Source organism: Salvelinus alpinus, chromosome 1 (genome assembly GCF_045679555.1).
Source record: "Salvelinus alpinus chromosome 1, SLU_Salpinus.1, whole genome shotgun sequence".
Lineage (NCBI taxonomy): Eukaryota > Metazoa > Chordata > Actinopteri > Salmoniformes > Salmonidae > Salvelinus > Salvelinus alpinus.
Window position 1 is genome coordinate 84,527,645 of NC_092086.1, and position 19,678 is coordinate 84,547,322.

The 19,678-nt window shown below is 42.2% G+C and overlaps 1 protein-coding gene across 2 annotated transcripts in view; it reads left to right on the plus strand.

The window, feature by feature from the left end:
* Positions 1-19,678, plus strand: part of LOC139532125 (dehydrogenase/reductase SDR family member 11) — a 42,928-nt gene that overhangs the window by 21,421 nt on the left and 1,829 nt on the right. For both annotated transcript variants that reach the window (XM_071329329.1, XM_071329320.1), the window contains exons 2-5: positions 11,371-11,580; positions 18,921-19,015; positions 19,232-19,361; positions 19,548-19,640. In XM_071329329.1, coding sequence (XP_071185430.1) covers positions 11,371-11,580; positions 18,921-19,015; positions 19,232-19,361; positions 19,548-19,640 — 528 coding nt within the window. The remainder of the gene's footprint in view (positions 1-11,370; positions 11,581-18,920; positions 19,016-19,231; positions 19,362-19,547; positions 19,641-19,678) is intronic.

Here is a 19,678-nt window from a genome sequence, read left to right on the forward strand (position 1 = left end):
TCTTATTGCCTGTGCTAATGGCTCAATGTACAAGGAGAAGAGCGTGGGTGAAAGATTACAGGATTGTCTTGCCCCTCCCACTAATTTTATAGTTCGTGACAAATGTCCATTTATCTTTATTCTCAGTCGGACATGAATACAGTGTTTTGATGCACTGTATCACTTCTTTGTTGAAACCATATCTTTCCATAACTTACATATATAGTCCCATCCTACTGAATGAAATGATTTTTCAGCATATAGACTGATTTAATATAGCACTTGTCTTATTCTGAGTAATGTGGTCCATGAAATGTAGTGTTCTCCTTATGTTGTCCTGTGTCTGCCTATTTCGTATGAAACCAGTTTGATCCCCGTCAATCAATTCTAGGATTATGTCTTCCATTCTTTTGGCTATTATTGACGCATATAGTTTATAATCCGTGTTAAGAATTGCAATAGGTCTATAGGAACTGCATTCCTTCTTATCTTTACCCTCTTTTGAGATTACAGATATGATATATCTCCACAATGGTGGATGTCCCCCCTTCCAGAGTCCAGTTAAAACAGGCCTTAAGTAGAGTTGTTAGTTGTTCTCTGAAGGCTTTGAACCAGTCTGAAGGGAAGCCATCAGTGCCTGGAGACTTGTTTACTTTTAGATTAGATATTGCATTATTGATTTCTTCAGTAGTCATTTCTGAAGTAAGTCTATAATTTTGCTCTGTCCCAATTGAGGGGAGATCAAGTGAGTTCAAAAAATTCTCTATTGTCTGTGCATCTGCCTCCTCTGGTTGCTTGTACAGATGTGTAATATTATTCAAATGTATTCTGTATTTCATCCAATTTGCATGTAATCTTCTTTGTTTTGGAGTCTTTTATTTAGAAAATTGTATTCTGTGCTTGTTGTTTACTGAGTCTCCATGCAAATAATTGTGTTGCCTTTGAGTCTGCTTCCTAATATCGTTGTTTCAGGAACCTGAGCTTTTTCTCTACTTCTTCAACATAAATCAATTTCCTGTTTTACCTTTTGAATCGCTCGTGGGTCTTTGAGAGTCTTTGTAATGACTATGAGATCGTTCTAAGTTTCTTAATGTTTCCTGTAATTTCAGCAGTTTCTGTGCTTTTCTTGAGAGATGATGTGGCTATGGTCTTTCCTCTAATAACCGCCTTAGCTGCATCCCACAATGTAGCAGGAGATACTTCCCCGTTATCATTATTCTCCAGATAGACGTTCAGTTCTGTCTTAATTGATTCCTTGAATGCAGGATCATTCCGCATGCTTGTATTAATCCTCCATAGAGTATTTATTGGTTTGCTCAGCCCGCCACACTGAATACTCAAGGTTAGACTACTTTTTCACAGGCTTAAGGATTGTAGGATCGGGCAGAGCGATTTATCAGATCCTAATGGAGTTTACCTTACTCTACACCTTGATAGCAAAAAGTATATTCCCTATCTGTCGTGTGGATGTCACGCCATACATCAAGCAGTCCTAAATCCTGCAGTATCCTATATTGATCTTTTTAACAACTAGGCAAATTTTCCTATTTTGATTTGTGCTGTCCAATTTTGAGTTTAAAATCATGTTAAAATCCCCTCCATAGATAAGAGGGCCAGAGGTTTCTGTGGCAATTAAATCAAACACCCTTGTAGAAGACCATTTCACTCCCCGGGGGCATGTATACATTAAATTATGTAACTTCCTTGTCATCCAGTTTACCCTTCTGTCACCCCGTTGTCAATGTGACATTAATCATTAGCTAATAGATATGTTATTAACGTGTCCATAAATAACACATACTTTTGGCTACTCACCCTTGCTCAGCACTGGGGGAAAGTAGGGGAGACATTTTACCTATTTCAATGTCAACCGTAACAATCCAATATGTCTAAACAGCTCGTGGTAACTAAGTCTGTTAAATCCGATTCAGTGTCTTCCATCTTCTCGTTGAAAATGCCTGAGTCTCTCTCGGGTGTGAACGTCCTTTCGCCGAGGTGATTTCCCTCTTTCCGTGACTCTGCTCGCCGACAACAATCCACGGGAGGGCCTGCTGGAGTCTTTCTGCCGGTGAAGACGCCTTTCTCCTGGCGGTATACTCCATTGGAATGCCCCTCGACTTCAGGTCCTCAGCCGCTTCGTCTGCATGCTCGTATGTAACCGGGCCATTATCCAGAAATACCCACATTTTTGCCGAGAATGTGTTTGGAAGCGAATACCTTTCTCTTTAAGTGATTTCTTGATGGGGGTGTATTCCTTTCTTTTCAGTATCTCTCCCGCGTAGTCATGATCAAAGAACACTCGTTGGCCTTGAAAGTTAACAGGCTTTTTCCAGGCTGCACGTAAGATTTTCTCTTTGACTGAGAATTTTAGGAACCGTACTGCTATGGATCTTGGTGGGGCGTTTAGGGGGTTTTGAGGTCAGAGCTCAGTGTGCTTTCTCGATTCTCAGGTCAGTGTCTTCAAGTATTTCTTTGAATAGACCCTCCATGAATTTGGGCATAGTCTTTTTCTGCGCCCTCTGCCATGTAATAAAGTCTTTGAGTTCTGTCACTTTTGCCTGTAGTGTGTGATGGCTTTTCAAAGACTGTTGAAGTATTTCCTTGACTGCAGTGTTCCATGTGTCCGTTTCCCCAATGCGCTGTTCTGCATCCTCCATTCTTGGAGATATGCTGTGAATTTCTTCTTTGTTTTCTTCAAGTTTCTGGTTAATGTCCTTCTTGTACGAAAATAGTTCATCTTCTCAAAGTTCCTCTCGTAAGCCTGTGAGCGCCTCGCGCAATTCCTCGTTTATCACCTCACGAAATGAGGGTTATTTTGCTGCTGCTAGCTTATTTGCGCTAGCATTAGCCATCTCTGTTTCGTCTACAATTTATATTTTCTGCTGTCTTGTTACGGGCTATTGTTGAAGCCCCACGACCTTTTCCTATTTTCCCCTTTTCCATTTTGTGTAAGAAATTATAATGCTCAGAGTAAATACTTGAATTTAGGGGGGAAATTCCCAACCGATGTGCTGTATGAAAAACTAGGCAGCTATTTCCTAAATTGCGACACCGGAAGTCCGGCACCACATTTGTTTGATGGCTCGTCTGAGGTCATATCGGGATTTCTTATAAGTGTCCCCCTCTTTGAAAGCGGCAGCTCTAGCCTTTGGCTCAGTGCGGATGTTGACTGTAATCAATGGCTTCTAGTTGGGGTATGTACGTACGGTCACTGTGGGGAAGACGTCATCGATGCACTTATTAATGATGCCGGTGACTGATGTGGTAAACTCGTCAATGTTATCGGATGAATCCATGAACATATTCCAGTCTGTTTCAGCTAAACATTCCTGTAGCTTAGCATCCGCTTCATCAGACCACTTCTGTATTGAGTGCGTCACTGGTACTTCCTGTGAGTTTTTGTTTGTAAGCAGGAGGATCGAGTTATAGTCTGATTTGCTAAGGGTGAGGGAGGGCCTTGTATGTGTTTCTGTGTGTGGAATAAAAGTTATCTAGCATTTTGTCACCTCTAGTTGCGCAGATGACATGATGGCAAAACGGATTTCCGTTTCCCTGCATTAAAATCAAGGCCATGAGAAACGCCGCCTCTGGATGTGCAATTTCTTGTTTGCTTATGGCCCTATTTTGTGTGTGTGTGTTGCATGGTATCAGTACTTTTTCAATACTAGAACATGAAAAACGGTTTGGTACTTAGTGCTGATTAACCAACATTTCTTTTACATTTTTGGGGTTATTTAACAATTCAATTACTTGAATTCCATTTAATTTGTATTTTTTGTGAGCACCGCGTCGTTTCGCTAGAGAGAAATCATTCACTAGAGAAATTAAGTCAACTATATGGGACGCTGGTCTGAAGGGAGTTGTAGTTTTTCATTTTTAAGCGAATATTTCACCTAGTTCAGTGCAGAAACGTGGTAATTAACTACTATGACCATAATCAATTGCACCTGTTTTTTTCCCAGTTTGGACAGAGATGGATACACTTTTACACCTGCTATGTTAGGTTAGATGCACACAGACCACATAGAGAAATGTACATAACACAATGATGAGAGGGATAGAGACAGTTCTTTAAAGTATGCTATATCTTCTTTGAAGAACTAGTCAAATTATTTTGTCAGACAGCTCTGCAGCATGCTTAGCAGTCTAGCCTATCAACATAGAATGACTAAAGACCGTAGCACAGAGATAATGTTGTTTGGCTGCTACTGGCTGAGCAGAGATGATGACTTTAAGGAATTAAAAATAATATTCATCAAATAAAAACAAAGTAATATACACAACTGAAATATTGTATTATTTCATAGTCATTTCAAATTTTTCTATTGATGTCTAACCAATGTTGACCTAACAGAGACAATGGAATATTTTGGCAATTTAATGTTCACTGTTTTTGGCTTTGGAATTTCCATTTATTAAAGCTCTAAAATCATTTTACTGTCGTTATTCATAATGCATTTAATATATTTTTTTAAATAATCAAAATCGAAAACCGTGATATTTGAATAAAAGCAGTAATCTTTCAATGTTACTGGAATGTTTGTTACTTTCGGTACTTCTGTCAAATGTGTTATGTCATCTGCTGTTTGAGAGGATCAAGTCTGTCTATCAGCACAGCCGATGTCCCCTTATAGCGCGAGAGCACCGTGCCTTCTCCACTTACTCATCGCTAGCTTTAGCCTGTCCCGAGGAACCACTGCACTCACAGGGAGTCTGAGCTGCATCACCATTTACGCTGCACAGAAGTTAACACACTTGAATCATGCAACACAGAATGTAGAAATGTTGAAACTATTCGCAAAACAATGTCCATTTACAGGCTAGAACACTTTACAATTCAATGAGATACTGGTAGCTCACAGCTTTGTAGGCTAACTTTCAGTTCACTATTCTCGTACCTTGTTTGATAATATGCAAACCATATCGTAAAATATTGCTGATTTCAAAATTGATTGTTATGAAAAAAGTTATACATTGTCAAGATCATCTTTGCTCAAGCATCAAACTGTGTGTGTGAGAATGATGTCATGGGTATTAGCGACAGTGCACACTTTTATAAAAGACGAGATTGCTTCTACTATGTAATTGTTGTTGATCAGTACAACAAAATAAGTCCCAAATTGAAGGGAAACCCATGAAATCAGGCAAAACAAGCAACTTAATGCATCCACACTCCTTTTGAATATGCATTCACCTTTACTGTGAATAGGCCTAGGCTACATCTTCATTGACCCAGTTTATCAATAGATTAGAGATATACCATTCAAATGAATGATTGCCGTTATGTAATTTGATTGTATTATTGATTCATTAATGCATACATATAAAACATTTTAAAAATGATATTCAACTCAAAAGATCAAGTGCCATTCTGTGACTTTGGCTAATACGCCTTATTTTTTTGCTGTGGTATCGTTTTAGTATTGAGTATCGTGATGGTATTGAGTATTGTGATACTTAACCTGGTATCGATATTGTAGTCAAAATTCTGTTATCTTGACAACCCTAGTGTGTGTGTGTGTGCGTGCTTTATGAAACTGACCTGTAGTCCTACTCTATTTGCTCCATTTAGTGTTTTTAGCAATGCAGCCTGTATCTACAACACTGAAGCATAACTAGGATGATGTTCTTCCCTCCTACTGTTTTAATATCATGTCCGTGAGTGCATGGAGGTGAAGTCATAATCACACACACAGACGTTATGTTCTTCTATCCTCGTGTGGACCTAAAATACATTTCAATTTTTTCCTTAACCCATAACTCTAGCCCTAAACCTAACTCCTAAACCCTTACCGTACCCTAATTTTAACTCTAACCCTAACCCCAAAGCTTAAAATAGCCTTTGTCCTCATGGGGTGTGGGAAATGTCCCCACGAGGGAGAATTATTCTTGTTTGCCTGTTTTTTTAATTTTTTAATTTAGATCCCCTCAAGGATAGAATAACCAACCCACACACTGCCCTGAAAATGTATGATCAGCCTGCTATATCCAAGTTGTTAGGAGAATAGATGTGGCCCCCTAGAGGGAGATGGTGTTGATTATGTAATTTTGTGTATCTGTGTCATGAAGGGATTGAGTTGTTCTGCTCACCTGCCCAGAGGGAAGGCAGACACAAATCACTGTGAATAATTTTGCCAACAGTGTACTGCCGGCTCACTCCACTGAGAGGGTTTGTGTTGAGTGACACAGTCACAGACAGACATTTGTGCATCATTTGTTTACAGATGTCCTATCATGACCTCAGGTAAATCAGGAATTTAATTTATATTTTTATCTGCATAGTATCATTCAAATGGACTTGTGTCCATTACTCCTGATTTTCTATGTTGTGTGGGTGTTATCATGGATGAATGTGTGTGTGAAGGGACAATGGTGTGCATACTTATGTGTCGCATTGCATCCTTAGCACAGAATGCCCCAGTGCTGCAGCAGTGCACAATGTGTGGGTATTACACACAGGCCTGTAAAAAAGTGCCTGCATGCACGTACACACACTACACACTGTGTGAGACTTCCTGTCCCTAGCCCCTGATCCCATCGTCTACCGCTGCTCTGCTCATTCACATCACCCCCTCTTTTCTCCTGGCCAAGGCTGTGCTTCAGTTCACTGCTCCTTTTGGCAATCATCCCTCTTCCTCATCCACACTACCCTCGCCCACTGTGCTTCTCCCTCCGTAAGAGTTGGTGTCCATTACAGGCAGCCCAGGTACACACACAAAAAAAACTTCTTATGGGTGGGGGATCAGGGCAGGGTAAAGAGGGGAGCCCCTGGTTAGGATGCTGAGGCTGTGATTCCCGATTTTTATTTAATTGCTTGTATTTGTGCCATTGAATTGGAATTCAGTTCACCCCAGTGTTTCCCACATATTAATTTAGCAGCAACGTTTCAATCGTTGCTGGCACTCCAAAAAAATATGATTTCATTATTTATTTTATATGTAATTAGTATGGCAAATTGTTTTCAGTAGAGGTGTAACGGTTCACCAAACTCACAGTTTGGTACGTATTGCGGTTTTGGGGTAATTTTACTTACTTAGGCTTTAGTTTGCTTATATAGAGCGGGTGCTACCTGTTTGCTGAAATGGGTGCGAGCAGGCAATTCGTAATGTGGCTCAAGCACTTTCACCAGGTGCTGAAACCCCTATTCTTCTCAACCATTGAGAATGGGCGCATATCCACGGCTATAAAAACATACCTATCGTTCTTGTAATTTCTTTGGCCGTGTCAGGATCAGCTGCGAAGGGCTGTTTGAATACGGAGTAGTATGGTAGTTGGAATACTGGGGTGACGTCAGCGTAAATGTGTCAACATGTTTGATGTGTTGGCAGCTGCATAGGCTATTCTTGTTGAGCAGTGTCAAGTGTCCACATACTTTCTCTGTCCATTGCCGTTGTAATCTACTGGAAACTATACATGTTCCCTCACCACTGTAGAGAAATCGTTAACGGCTGCGCCTCACAAAAGGAGAGCTTGAAATACGCCAATTAAGATTTACATTTTGATTACAACGTGCGTTTAGTCTAATGGATTAGCCTGAAAAAAAGTTTGCTCATATTTCCTCAAGGCACAGGCATAGCCTATAGGCCTAGTGTTTTTATTTTTGTTCAATATTTGTTTTCTGTATTCATTCGGGATCACAGTGCGGACTGAACCGAGGTCCCCGCGAATACCTGTAGGGTTACACCCCTAGTTTTCAGTGTAAACTTAAACGACTAAAACCAGATATAAAATATGTATTTTTCAATGGTGGAAAAAGTACCCAATTGTCATACTTAAGTAAAGATACCTTCATAGAAAATGACTCAAGTGAAAGTCACCCAGTAAAATAATACTTGAGTAAAAGTCTAAAAGTATTTGGTTTAAAATATACTTAAGTATCAAAAATAAATGCAATTGCTAAAATATACTTAAGTATCAAACGTAATAGTATAAATCCTTTCAAATTCCTTATATTAAGCCAACCAGATAGCACAATTTTCTTTTTTTTAAATTTACGGATAGCCAGGAGCATGCTCCAACACTCAGACATCATTTACAAATGAAGCATTCGTGTTTCGTGAGTCTGCTAGATAAGAGGCAGTAGCAATGACCAGGGATTTTCTCTTGATTAGTGCTTGAATTGGACCAGGTTTCTGTCCTGCTAAGCATAAAAAATGTAGTACTTTTGGGTGTCAGGGAAAATGTATGGAGTAAAAAGTAAATTTTCTTTAGGCATGTAGTAAAGTAAAAGTAGTCAAAAATATAAATAAACCACAGATACCCCAAAAAACTACTTATGTAGTACTTTAAAGTATTTTTACACCACTGGTATTTTTCAATAAGATCATCTTTGAGAACTAACAATCACCAAAATAAAAACTGGACAGTCAGGGAGAATCTAAAATTCCCCAAATATGTGACCAACCACCATTGATTTTGTTATATTGTTTGAGTCACTGAGATCGCATAAGAACATGATAAAAGCCATGGCAAAATGAGTAGAATTGCAGGAAATGAGCTTTAAAACATACTTTTTTTTCTCTTCTCCCCATGACACGTTTTGTGAAAGTAGTGTGTACAGGGATGCTAGCTAATTAGCTCGCTATCACTACCTGAGTGACGATAGCTAGCTAGCCAAGTGAGCGTGTGAAATAACAATTGCTGACTTGGTGTCTAAACCAAGTAACTTGAGGTAGAAACGCATTGCTAGTTTGAACTTTTACAGGGGAATGTAAAATGGATGTTGCTTCAATGATGGGTGTCTTGTTTTGCACGCTTTGTACAAAATAATAAAATGCAGTACTACAGGATATTTCTTAACGTAGCTCTTTATTAGCTAGCTATAACTGGCATGTTCACGTATTGTCAACCAGGATCAAACTGACCATGACCTAACCATTTGGGTGGTCTTAACCAATCATAGCACAGTAAGATTTGGCGGTAAAATGCATCCAATTACAATTCAGTATGTTTACACATATGAATATTACAATGGGGTGAAGAAACAGCACCGCTTGTGTTATTCCAGACAAACCGAATAGGGGTTTAGCTCAGAGGTTGCTAGGTGGCGTTAGCCCACTAGCTAGCTAAGACACTCGACAGTTCAGCTAGCCAACTCCGAACAGTGGGAACCGACAGAGAGCTAGAGATCACGAGTAGAAGTAACTAACAGCACTAATTGTGTGTAGGCCAGACAACAGCTATACTCTAGCTATCCGACAACAAAAAGTGCTGCTAACTGAGGTAACTTCACTCGGTAAAGTGAAGCCGAATCCCTGAAAATAGAAAGGAAGCCACTCAACGCTCCGTGGTGGAGTGGTAACCCACATTGAAAAGGAGCAGTTCAGTTAAGAGGTAGTTTTCTGAACTGCTTAATGTGTTAGTAACCAAATAGACTCGTGAAGAGACGAAGAATGAGGAAACCAGAGCATTGTGGGTTGCTATATAGGCAAGCAGTGCTTACCCCCAGGGCTTACCACCCTGGAGTGACGAGTTGCCTCAAATGCTACAAATATATATTTTAAGTCTTTTGGGGTTTATCAGTGAGTTAAATCCAGATGGACAAATCCATGCTTCAGCCTATTTATTTAAAGCCGCTATTCAGCGTCAGTTGAGATACGGGTTATAATGCTATTTAAGGGGAAATTATATTTCAGATGGTGTCAACATAATACAAATGTAATTATTTTTGGAATAGAATGTCCTTTTTCAAAAGTCACCAGAAGTGAACTTCTCACAGTCGTTAAAAAAAAAACTGAAACATGGGGTGCACCCCCGTTAACTTTGTCACCGCTACTGTAAAAATCCTAGGGGATGCACTGCACCCTCATATGATGCTATTTGTTAACTCTGTTGTGACATGTCTTTGTAAAACTAGAGAAATTATTCAATGTTCTATTCAAAGCTTACAAAAACCTTTTAAATCCTGGGTTATGTGTTGAGATAATGCCTTATCTGTATATAATCCCAGTTAAATCACTGCATCCCTGTCTTTGGCTCTCTAGGCCAGGGTTCCCCAACTAGCGGCCCATGGGCCGAATTTGGCCTGCGGGTCATTTTTATTTCCCCCACCCAAGTTTTCGGAGCAAAAAAATGTAGTACTTTAATAATTTATTGTTGGACATAAAAGATTGTAAAAACACCAGCAAATCAGCTCCAGGTGATTTTTAATTTTGGAAATCTGTTCCAAGGTATTCCCATGCATAATAGAGATACTGTATATGTGATCGTATACAAATGTAAGCAAGGTTTGAAATTATTGTTTTAGTCAAATATATCTGTCTGTGCTTCTTGCAGTCAATTTGCATTCTACAAATTATTTGTAATTATATTCCGGTCCCCTGACCATCCACTCAAGAAAAAAAATCAGCCCGCGGCTGAATCTAGTTGATGATCTCTGCTCTAGGCTATATAGAATATTAGTGTGTGTGTGTGTGTACATGCGTGTCCCCACGTCGCTCCATCCCTGCCCTGTCCTCATGAGACTGAGTGCTCTCGTCCCAAATGTCACAGCACTTAGGCTCGAAAAGAGAGAGAGGAAGAGGCTGAGAATGCCATGCAGTGCTTGGCAACATTCCTGCCTGCCACTAACCCCCCCCCCCCTCCCTCCCTCCCTCCCTAGACACACACACACTCTTCCCTCATCCCTCCCCTATCGTTCTGTACTGAGAGCAGTCCAGACAGGGACAACATGTGATGGGTGGTTCTGTGCCCTGTAGGGAGATCTATGTCCAGTCGCATCAGACAGACAGACCCTCCATCCTAGAAGCCTGCATTGAGGGAGGCTGACCTGGGAGACAGGGACTGTGGCTCTCCATAGCTCCATGTTTAGTGGAGGAATAAGGGTCATGGGTCACTTTAGTTTTATAAGGGTCATCATGGTTAATAAGGGTCATTAACATATTGCTTATTTCCTTTAGCCAGACACTGTCTAAACAGACATGTGTTCCTAAATGAAACTGGTAGAATACAAATAATTTCTTAACAACAAGATTGCAGATGTTATGGTCTTTCTATAATTGAAAAATTAAAGTGTTCTTTGGTGATAAACTTCAGACAAGAATTTGTAATAGGAGGGCTGCTGCTGACTAGCCTGGGTTTTCCCTGGCTATCTTCCTTTTATGGAATATACCAGGATTTGATTGTATGGTTGTGGTTCCTTTCGGCCCAGAGTATGGGTGAATGGGTAGGGCTCTAATTTGTTTGTGGTGTTTTCTCGTGTCTTCCTTATTACAGCTCAAATCAGTGTAACAGACCAAATGTATTAGGCCTATTACTAATCATTTTAATTTCTGAAATTGTCAATCAAGAAAGTACAACACATGTTATAGTCTGGAGTTTCTTAAATTCTCACATCACATGTTTACCTGATTTGTGATCGAAGTCTTATCCCTATTTGTGTGACGTTTGTAGAAGCTGGCAGCCGAGTGCCAGAGCGCGGGCTACAGCGGCACGCTGATCCCCTATAAGTGTGACCTGTCCTGTGAGGAGGACATCCTGTCCATGTTCTCTGCCATCAAGACACTGCACCAGGGGGTGGATGTGTGTATCAACAACGCAGGCCTAGCCCACAACGAACCTCTGCTCAGTGGCAAGACCGACGGCTGGAGGAACATGATCGATGTGAGTGGACAACACACACACAATGTACATGGCTTCTCACACACACACACACACACACACACACACACACACACACACACACACACAGCCTATGCACGCATGTCTTTCCAATCAACAACAACTGTAACAACGTAGTAACCACTGTAACTGGGTGCTGGGCTGTCATACAGTTGTTACTCAACAACTGAACTGCTGTACTTGAGTGTAGCAACCATAGCTAAATAGAGAATAACTGTGAAAAACATTTGGTTGTAGAATCAGAATAATCTTTATTTACAAGTACCGTGCGTTTGGAAAGTATTCAGACCCCTTAACTTTTTCCACATTTTGATAGGTTACAGCCTTGTTCTAAAATTGATTAAATAAAAGAGTCCTCTTCAATCTACACACAATACCCCATAATGACAATGCAAAAACAGGTTTTTAGACATTTTAGCAAATTTATTCAAAATAAAAAAACATCCTTGAGATGCGTCTACAACATGATTTGGAGTCCACCTGTGGTAAATTCAATTGATTGGACATGATTTGGAAAGGCACACCTGTCTATCTAAGGTACCACAGCAAAAACCAAGCCATGAGGTTGATGGAATTGTCCTTTGAGATCCTAGACAGGATTGTGTCGAGGCACAGATCTGGGGAAGGGTACTAAAACATTTATGCAGCAGTGAAGGTCCCCAAGAACACAGTGGCCTCCATCATTCTTAAATGGAAGAAGTTTGGAACCACCAAGATTCTTCCTAGAGCTGGCCGCCCGGCCAAACTGAGTAATCAGGGGAGAAGGGCCTTGGTCAGGGAGGTGACCAAGAACCCGATGGTCACTCTGACAGAGCTCCAGAGTTCCTCTGTGGAGATGGGAGAACCTTCCAGAAGGACAACCATCTCTGCAGCACTCCACCAATCAGGCCTTTATGGTAGAGTGGCCAGACGGAAGCCACTCCTCAGTAAAAGGCACATGAAAGCCCGCTTGGAGTTTGCCAAAAGGCACCTAAAGGACTCTCAGACCATGAGAAACAAGATTCTCTAGTCTGATGAAACCAAGATTGAACTCTGGCCTGAATGCCAAGCGTCACTTCTGGGGGAAACCTGGCACCATCCATACGGCATATCGTGGTGGCAGCATCATGCTCTGGGTGTTTTTCAGCGGCAGGGACTGGGAGACTAGTCAGGATCAAGGGAAAGATGAATGGAGCAAAGTATGAAAACCTGTTCCATAGCACTCAGGACCTCAGACTAGGGCGAAGGTTCACCTTCCAACAGGACAACAACCCTAAGCACACAGCCAAGAGAATGCAGGAGTGGCTTCAGGACAAGTGTCTGAATATCCTTGAGTGGCCCAGCCAGAGCCCGGACTTGAACCCGATCGAACATCTCTGGAGAGACCTGAAAATATCTGTGCAGCGACGCTCCCCATCCAACCTGACAGAGCTTGAGAGGATCTGCAGAGAAGAATTGGAGAAACTCCCCAAATACCGGTGTGCCAAGCTTGTAGCGTCATACACAAAAAGACTCGGATGTAATCGCTGCCAAAGGTGCTTCAACAAAGTACTGAGTAAAGGGACCAAATATTTATGTAAATGTGATATTTAATATTATATATTTTTTGTATACATTAGCAAACATTTCTAAACTTGTTTTTGCTTTTTCAGTATGGGGGGTTGTGTGTAGATTTGATGGGGGAAAAATTGAATTTTAGAATAAGGCTATAACGTGGAAAAAGGGAAGGGGTCTGAATACTTTCGGAATTTGCCCAAGTGAGAAGGTTCTGCCAGTGATAGACACTTTACAAACTGAATACAGACAAGTTCACATAGACTTCGTACAGAATATACAAAATTGGAATGGTAACATAAAACTATAGTCTGATTACAGTGGGAATATGCAATTTACAGAGGGGATATATATATATATATAAGCAGAGGGAAGGATGCTGCCGTGGCGAATAAATACAGTGTTATGCGTCGGTGGTGTGATGCGTCGTACAAAGGGTTTAACGAACCCACAACCACACAAACTTCCAGTGTGTGGGTACTTAAACATGATAGGCCTGTTAGATGCAGTGCCAACACACACACTCCCCCTCACAAGGAGTCGTCCCATTGCCTGGCATGGTGCTACTACACAGAGGCCCACTTGTAGAAGAAGCCAGGCATTATTTCCCTCCATCTATTATGCTGGGCCTTTTCTTTACACGAATTCATCGAACTCAAGACCATTCCATTCAAGCCACTCAGGCTGAGCCCTCCGGCTCAAAAAGTAGTCCCATCCCTACAGAGGAGCTGAGCATTTCTAACGCCTGTCCCATCTGTTGGCATGGCGGCCAAGATGAATGTGTACGCTGTGTATGTTTTTAGACAGTGTAATCTGTGTGCTGTCCTTGTTTTGCCATGCCACTTCCCACTATTTCCTTAGTTACGCCGTTGGCGTCACTCTCAAAGTCACATGATGGAGGAGACCGGTCAGGTTCAGATGACACAATTTGACACAGTGACACACAATGACACGATCTCTACCTGTGTGACCAGCCAGAAACCAAACAGTATGTTATCTGAGGTCATTTTTGGTCTGTTGTCTTTTCTTTTTTTTAATGTATTTCACCTTTATTTAACCAGGTAGGCCAGTTGAGAACATGTTCTCATTTACAACTGCGACCTGGCCAAGATAAAGCAAAGCAGTGCAGGACAAACAACAACACAGAGTTACACATGGAATAAACAAACGTACAGTCAATAGCACAATAGAAAAGTCTATATACAGTGTGTGCAAATTAATATAGTGGCCATAGTGGCAAAATAATTACAATTTAGCAAATAAACACTGGAGTGATGGATGTGCAGAATATGAATGTGCAAATAGAGATACTGGGGTGCAATGGAGCAAAAACATTTTTTTTAAATAACTATGGGGATGAGGTAGTTGGATGGGCTATTTACAGATGGGCTATGTACAGGTGCAATGATCTGTAAGCTGCTCTGATAGCTGATGCTTAAAGTTAGTGAAGGAGATATGAGTCTCCAGCTTCAGTGATTTTTGCAATTCGATTCAGTTATTGGCAGCAGAGGAAAGGCGGCCAAATGAGGAATTGGCTTTGAGGGTGACCAGTGAAATATACCTGCTGGAGCACGTGCTACCGGTGGGTGCTGCTATGGTGACCAGTGAGCTGAGATAAGGCGGGAATTTACCTAGCAAAGACTTATAGATGACCAGGATCCAGTGGGTTTGGCGACGAATATGAAGCGAGGGCCAGCCAACGAGAGCATACAGGTCGCAGTGGTGGGTTGTATATGTGGCTTTGGTGACGAAACGGATGGCACTATGATAGACTGCATCCAATTTGCTGAGTAGAGTGTTGGAGGCTATTTTGTAAATGACATCTCCGAAGTCAAGGATAGTCAGTTTTACGAGCGTATGTTTGGCCGCATGAGTGAAGGATGCTTTGTTGTGAAATAGGAAGCCGATTCTAGATTTAATTTTGGATTGGAGATGCTTAATATGAGTCTGGAAGGAGAGTTTACAGTCTAACCAGACACCTAGAATATGTGGACAACTACAAATACCTAAGTCAGAACCGTCCAGAGTAGTGATGCTAGGCGGGCGGGCAGGTGCGGGCAGCGATCGGTTGAAGAGCATACATTTAGTTTTACTTGCATTTAAGAGCAGTTGGAGGCCATGGAAGGAGAGTTGTATGGCATTGAAGCTCGTCTGGGGGTTAGTTAACACAGTGTTCAAAGAAGGGCCAGAAGTATACAGAATGGTGTCGTCTGCTAGAGGTGGATCAGAGAATCACCAGCCACACGAGCGACATCATTGATGTATACAGAAAAAAGAGTCGGCCTGAGAATTGAACCCTGTGGCACCCCAATAGAGACTGCCAGAGGTCCGGACAACAGGCCCTCTGATTTGACATTCTGAACTCTGTCTGAGAAGAAGTTGGTGAACCAGGCGAGGCAGTCATTTGAGAAACCAAGGCTGTCGAGTCTGCTGATAAGAATGTGGTGATTGACAGAGTCGAAAGCCTTGGCCAGGTCGATGAATACGGCTGCACAGTATTGTCTTTTGTCGATGGCAGTTATGATATCGTTTAGGACCTTGCACGTGGCTGAGGTGCACCCATGACCAGCTCGGGAACCAGATTGCATAGCGGAGAAGGTACGGTGGGATTCGAAATGGTCAGTGATCTGTTTGTTAACTTGGCTTAGGAAGACCTTAGAAAGGCAGGGTAGGATAGATATAGGTCTGTAACAGTTTGGATCTAGAGTGTCTGCCCCTTTGAAGAGGGGGATGAGAGCGGCAGCTTTCCAGTCTTTGGGGATCTCAGACGAAATGAGAGGTTGAAGAGGCTAGTAATAGGGGTTGGAACAATTGCGGCGGATAATTTTAGAAAGAGAGGGTCCAGATTGTCTAGCCCAGCTGATTTGTAGGGGTCCAGAATTTGCAGCTCTTTCAGAACACCTGCTATCTGTATTTGGGTGAAGGAGAAATGGGGGAGACTTGGGCAAGTTGCTGTTGTGGGTGCAGAGCTGTTGACCGGGGTAGCGGTAGCCAGGTGGAAAGCATGGCCAGCCATAGAAAAATGCTTATTGAAATTCTCGATTATCGTAGATATATCTGTGGTGACAGTGTTTCCTAGCGTCAGTGCAGTGGGCAGCTGGGAGGAGGTGCTCTTATTCTCCATGGACTTTACAGTGTCCCAGAACTTTTTGGAGTTTGTGCTACAGGATGCAAATTTCTGTTTGAAAAATATAGCCTTTGCTTTCCTAACTGCCTGAGGTCAATATCTTTCCAGGATACCCGGGCCAGGTCGATTAGAAAGGCCTGCTCGCTGAAGTGTTTTAGGGAGTGTTTGACTGTGATGAGGGGTGATTGTTTAACCGCGGACCCATTACGGATGCAGGCAATGAGGCAGTGATCGCTAAGATCCTGGTTGAAGACAGCAGAGGTGTATTTAGCGGGCAGGTTTTTCAGGATGATATCTATGGGGGTGCCCGAGTTTACAGATTTGGGGTTGTACCTGGTAGGTTCCATGATAATTTGAGTGAGATTGAGGACATCTAGCTTAGATTGTAGGACGGCCGGGGTGTTAAGCATATCCGAGTTTAGGTCACCTAACAGTACAATCTCTGAAGATTAAAGGGGGGCAATTAATTCACATATGGTGTCCAGGGCGCAGTTGGGGGCTGAGGGCGGTCTGTAACAAGCGGCAACAGTGAGATACTTATTTCTGGAAAGATGGATTTTTAAAAGTATTTTATTTATTTTATTTCACCTTTTTTAATTAACCAGGTAGGCTAGTTGAGAACAAGTTCTCATTTACAACTGGGACCTGGCCAACATAAAGCAAAGCTGTGCGACACAAACAACAACACAGAGTTACACATGGAATAAACAAGCGTACAGTCAATAACACAATAGAAAAAGGGAAATCTATATACAGTGTGTGCAAATGTTGTGAGGAGGTAAGGCAATAAATAGGCCATAGTAGCGGAGTAATTACAATTTAGCAAATTAACACTGGATTTTTAAAAGTAGAAGCTCAAACTGTTTGGGCACAGACCTAGATAGCATGACAGAACTCTGCAGGCTGTCTCTGCAGTAGATTGCAACTCCACCCCCTTTGGCAGTTCTATCTTGGCGTAAAATGTTATAGTTGGATAGAAATTTCAGTATTTTTGGTGGACTTCCTAAGCCAGGATTCAGACACGGCTAGGACATCAGGGTTGGCGGAGTGTGCTAAAGCAGTGGGGGGAAAACTTAGGGAGGAGGCTTCTAATGTTAACATGCATGAAACCAAAGCTTTTACGGTTACAGAAGTCAACAAATGATAGCACCTTGGGAATAGGAGTGGAACTGGGGGCTAAAGGGCCTGGGTTAACCTCTACATCACCAGAAGAACAGAGGAGGAGTAGGATAAGGGTACGGCTTAAGGCTATAAGAACTGGTCGTCTAGTGCGTTGGGACAGAGAATAAAAGGAGCAGATTTCTGGGTGTGGTAGAATAGATTCAAGGCATAATGTACAGACAAGGGTATGGTAGGATGTGAGTTCAGTGGAGGTAAACCTATGCGTTGCGTGATGATGAGAGAGGTTTTGTCTCTGGAGGCATCAATTAACGTAGGTGATGTCTCCGCATGTGTGTGAGATGGGACTAAGGAGCTATCTAAGGTATTTTTGAGCGGGACTGTGTGCTCTACAGTGAAATAAAGCAATAAAAACAAGCCAAGACAGCAGTAGCCAAAGCATATTGACATTAGAGAGAGGCATAAAGCAATCACAGGTGTTGATCAGGAGAGCTAAGACAACAACGGGTAAATGACAAAGAAAGGGCAGAGCGGGTCAGTTAGATACATACAGAACCTGAGTTCGAGGCTGGGGCCGACATGTAAACAAAATGAGGTACCGTGTTATTGAAACAGTCCAGGGGGCATCAGTAGTGTAGCCGAGTGATCATAGGGTCAAAAGAGTAGCAATAGGTGAGTCAGGGTGCTGTACGGTATTCACTACTACGCTGGGCGAGTAGGGGACACAGCATTCAGAAAAAGCTAACGGGCTGGGGCTAGTAGATGGTTCTGCTGCGATATCGTAACAGAATAGCCTGTTGAGACCACATCGGGCGATCACGTCGGCAGTCCAGTCGTGATGGATTGGCGGGGCTCCGTGTCGACAATAAAGGGTCCAGGCCAATTGGCAAAAGGAGGTCATTGTAGCCCTAGAATTAGTTGGTATATGGGGCTAGCTGGTGCTTGCTTCGGTACAGAGGCGTTAGCTAACAGTAGCCACATTTGCAGGTAGTTAGCTAGCTAGCAGCTAGCTAGGAGTAATAATCCAGTGTAATGATCCAGAGCGGCAGGAATCCGGTGATATGGTAGAGAGAAGCAGTCCGATATGCTCTGGGTTGATATCGCGCTGTGCAGACTGGCAGGTGATTGTCCAAGCTAAGGCTGGCTGATTCCGGGGGAAAAAGGCAAGGACAGCTAGCCGTGGCTAACAAACACTAGTAGCTACTGGCTAGCTCCTGATGGAAGTTCCAATTATAAGGAATAAAAATAGCAGATCCGTACCACATTTGGTGAGGCGGGTTGTAGGAAAGTATATTTAGTTCATAGATAGAAGTGAGATTAAGATATATACGAAAAAAGACTGGCTATTTACAAGGGATAAGACCAAGACAGATATACACGTCCTACTGCGCCGCCATCTTGGATATGAGGTGTAATTTCACAAGGGGCATTGGCATTGACACTGTGGAGGACAATAACTACAGTCTTACACACCTAGACAGAATATATTTTTGTTTGTGAAGGCAGATACAAGTGCAAGTTTTTGACAGAACCTCTCCTATAGGTGAATGTCCTGGCCCTGTCCATTTGTACCCGCGAGGCCTACCAGTCAATGAAAGAGCGGAATGTGGACGATGGCCACATCATCAATATTAACAGGTAGATTACAGCTTCTTTTCAGCCTGTTAAATGCCTGTTATAACTGACATTTTATATGATTTAAGACTCTCTCAGAAGATACAGTAAAGAGGGCCTACAATTCTACTCTTGGTTTTAGACAGAAGAGTTGTCCGAGGGATACAGGATGGAGGATGTATCACATACATGCCATTCTCACTTTCTCTCCTTTTCTCCCTCCCTCGCTTACTGCTATAGTATGGGGGGACATAGAATGGTACCTAGTGCAGATGAACACTTCTACTGTGCCACTAAATATGCTGTTACTGCTCTAACCGAGGGGCTACGGCAAGAGCTGCGGGAAGCAAAGACTCACATCAGAGCCACGGTGAGAAGAGCAGTATTATTATTCTCTTTTTCATGTGAATCTGACAACTGTCTTGTACAATTATTAGATAGAAAGTTGATTGTTTTGTGGGTGTGTACGTACGTATGCACGCTTGTGGTGTGTCTGTCTGTGTATGTGTACATAAACATCAATAACGAGCATGTTTTGTGCCTTCCTCTTCCATAGTGTATATCCCCTGGAATAGTGGAGACTGAGTTTGCCTTCCGGCACCACAACAGTGATCCAGAGAAAGCAGCTGCTGTGTATGAGAGTATAAAAGTAAGGCAGCTAGACTAGGAGTGTGTGGGTGGGTAGAT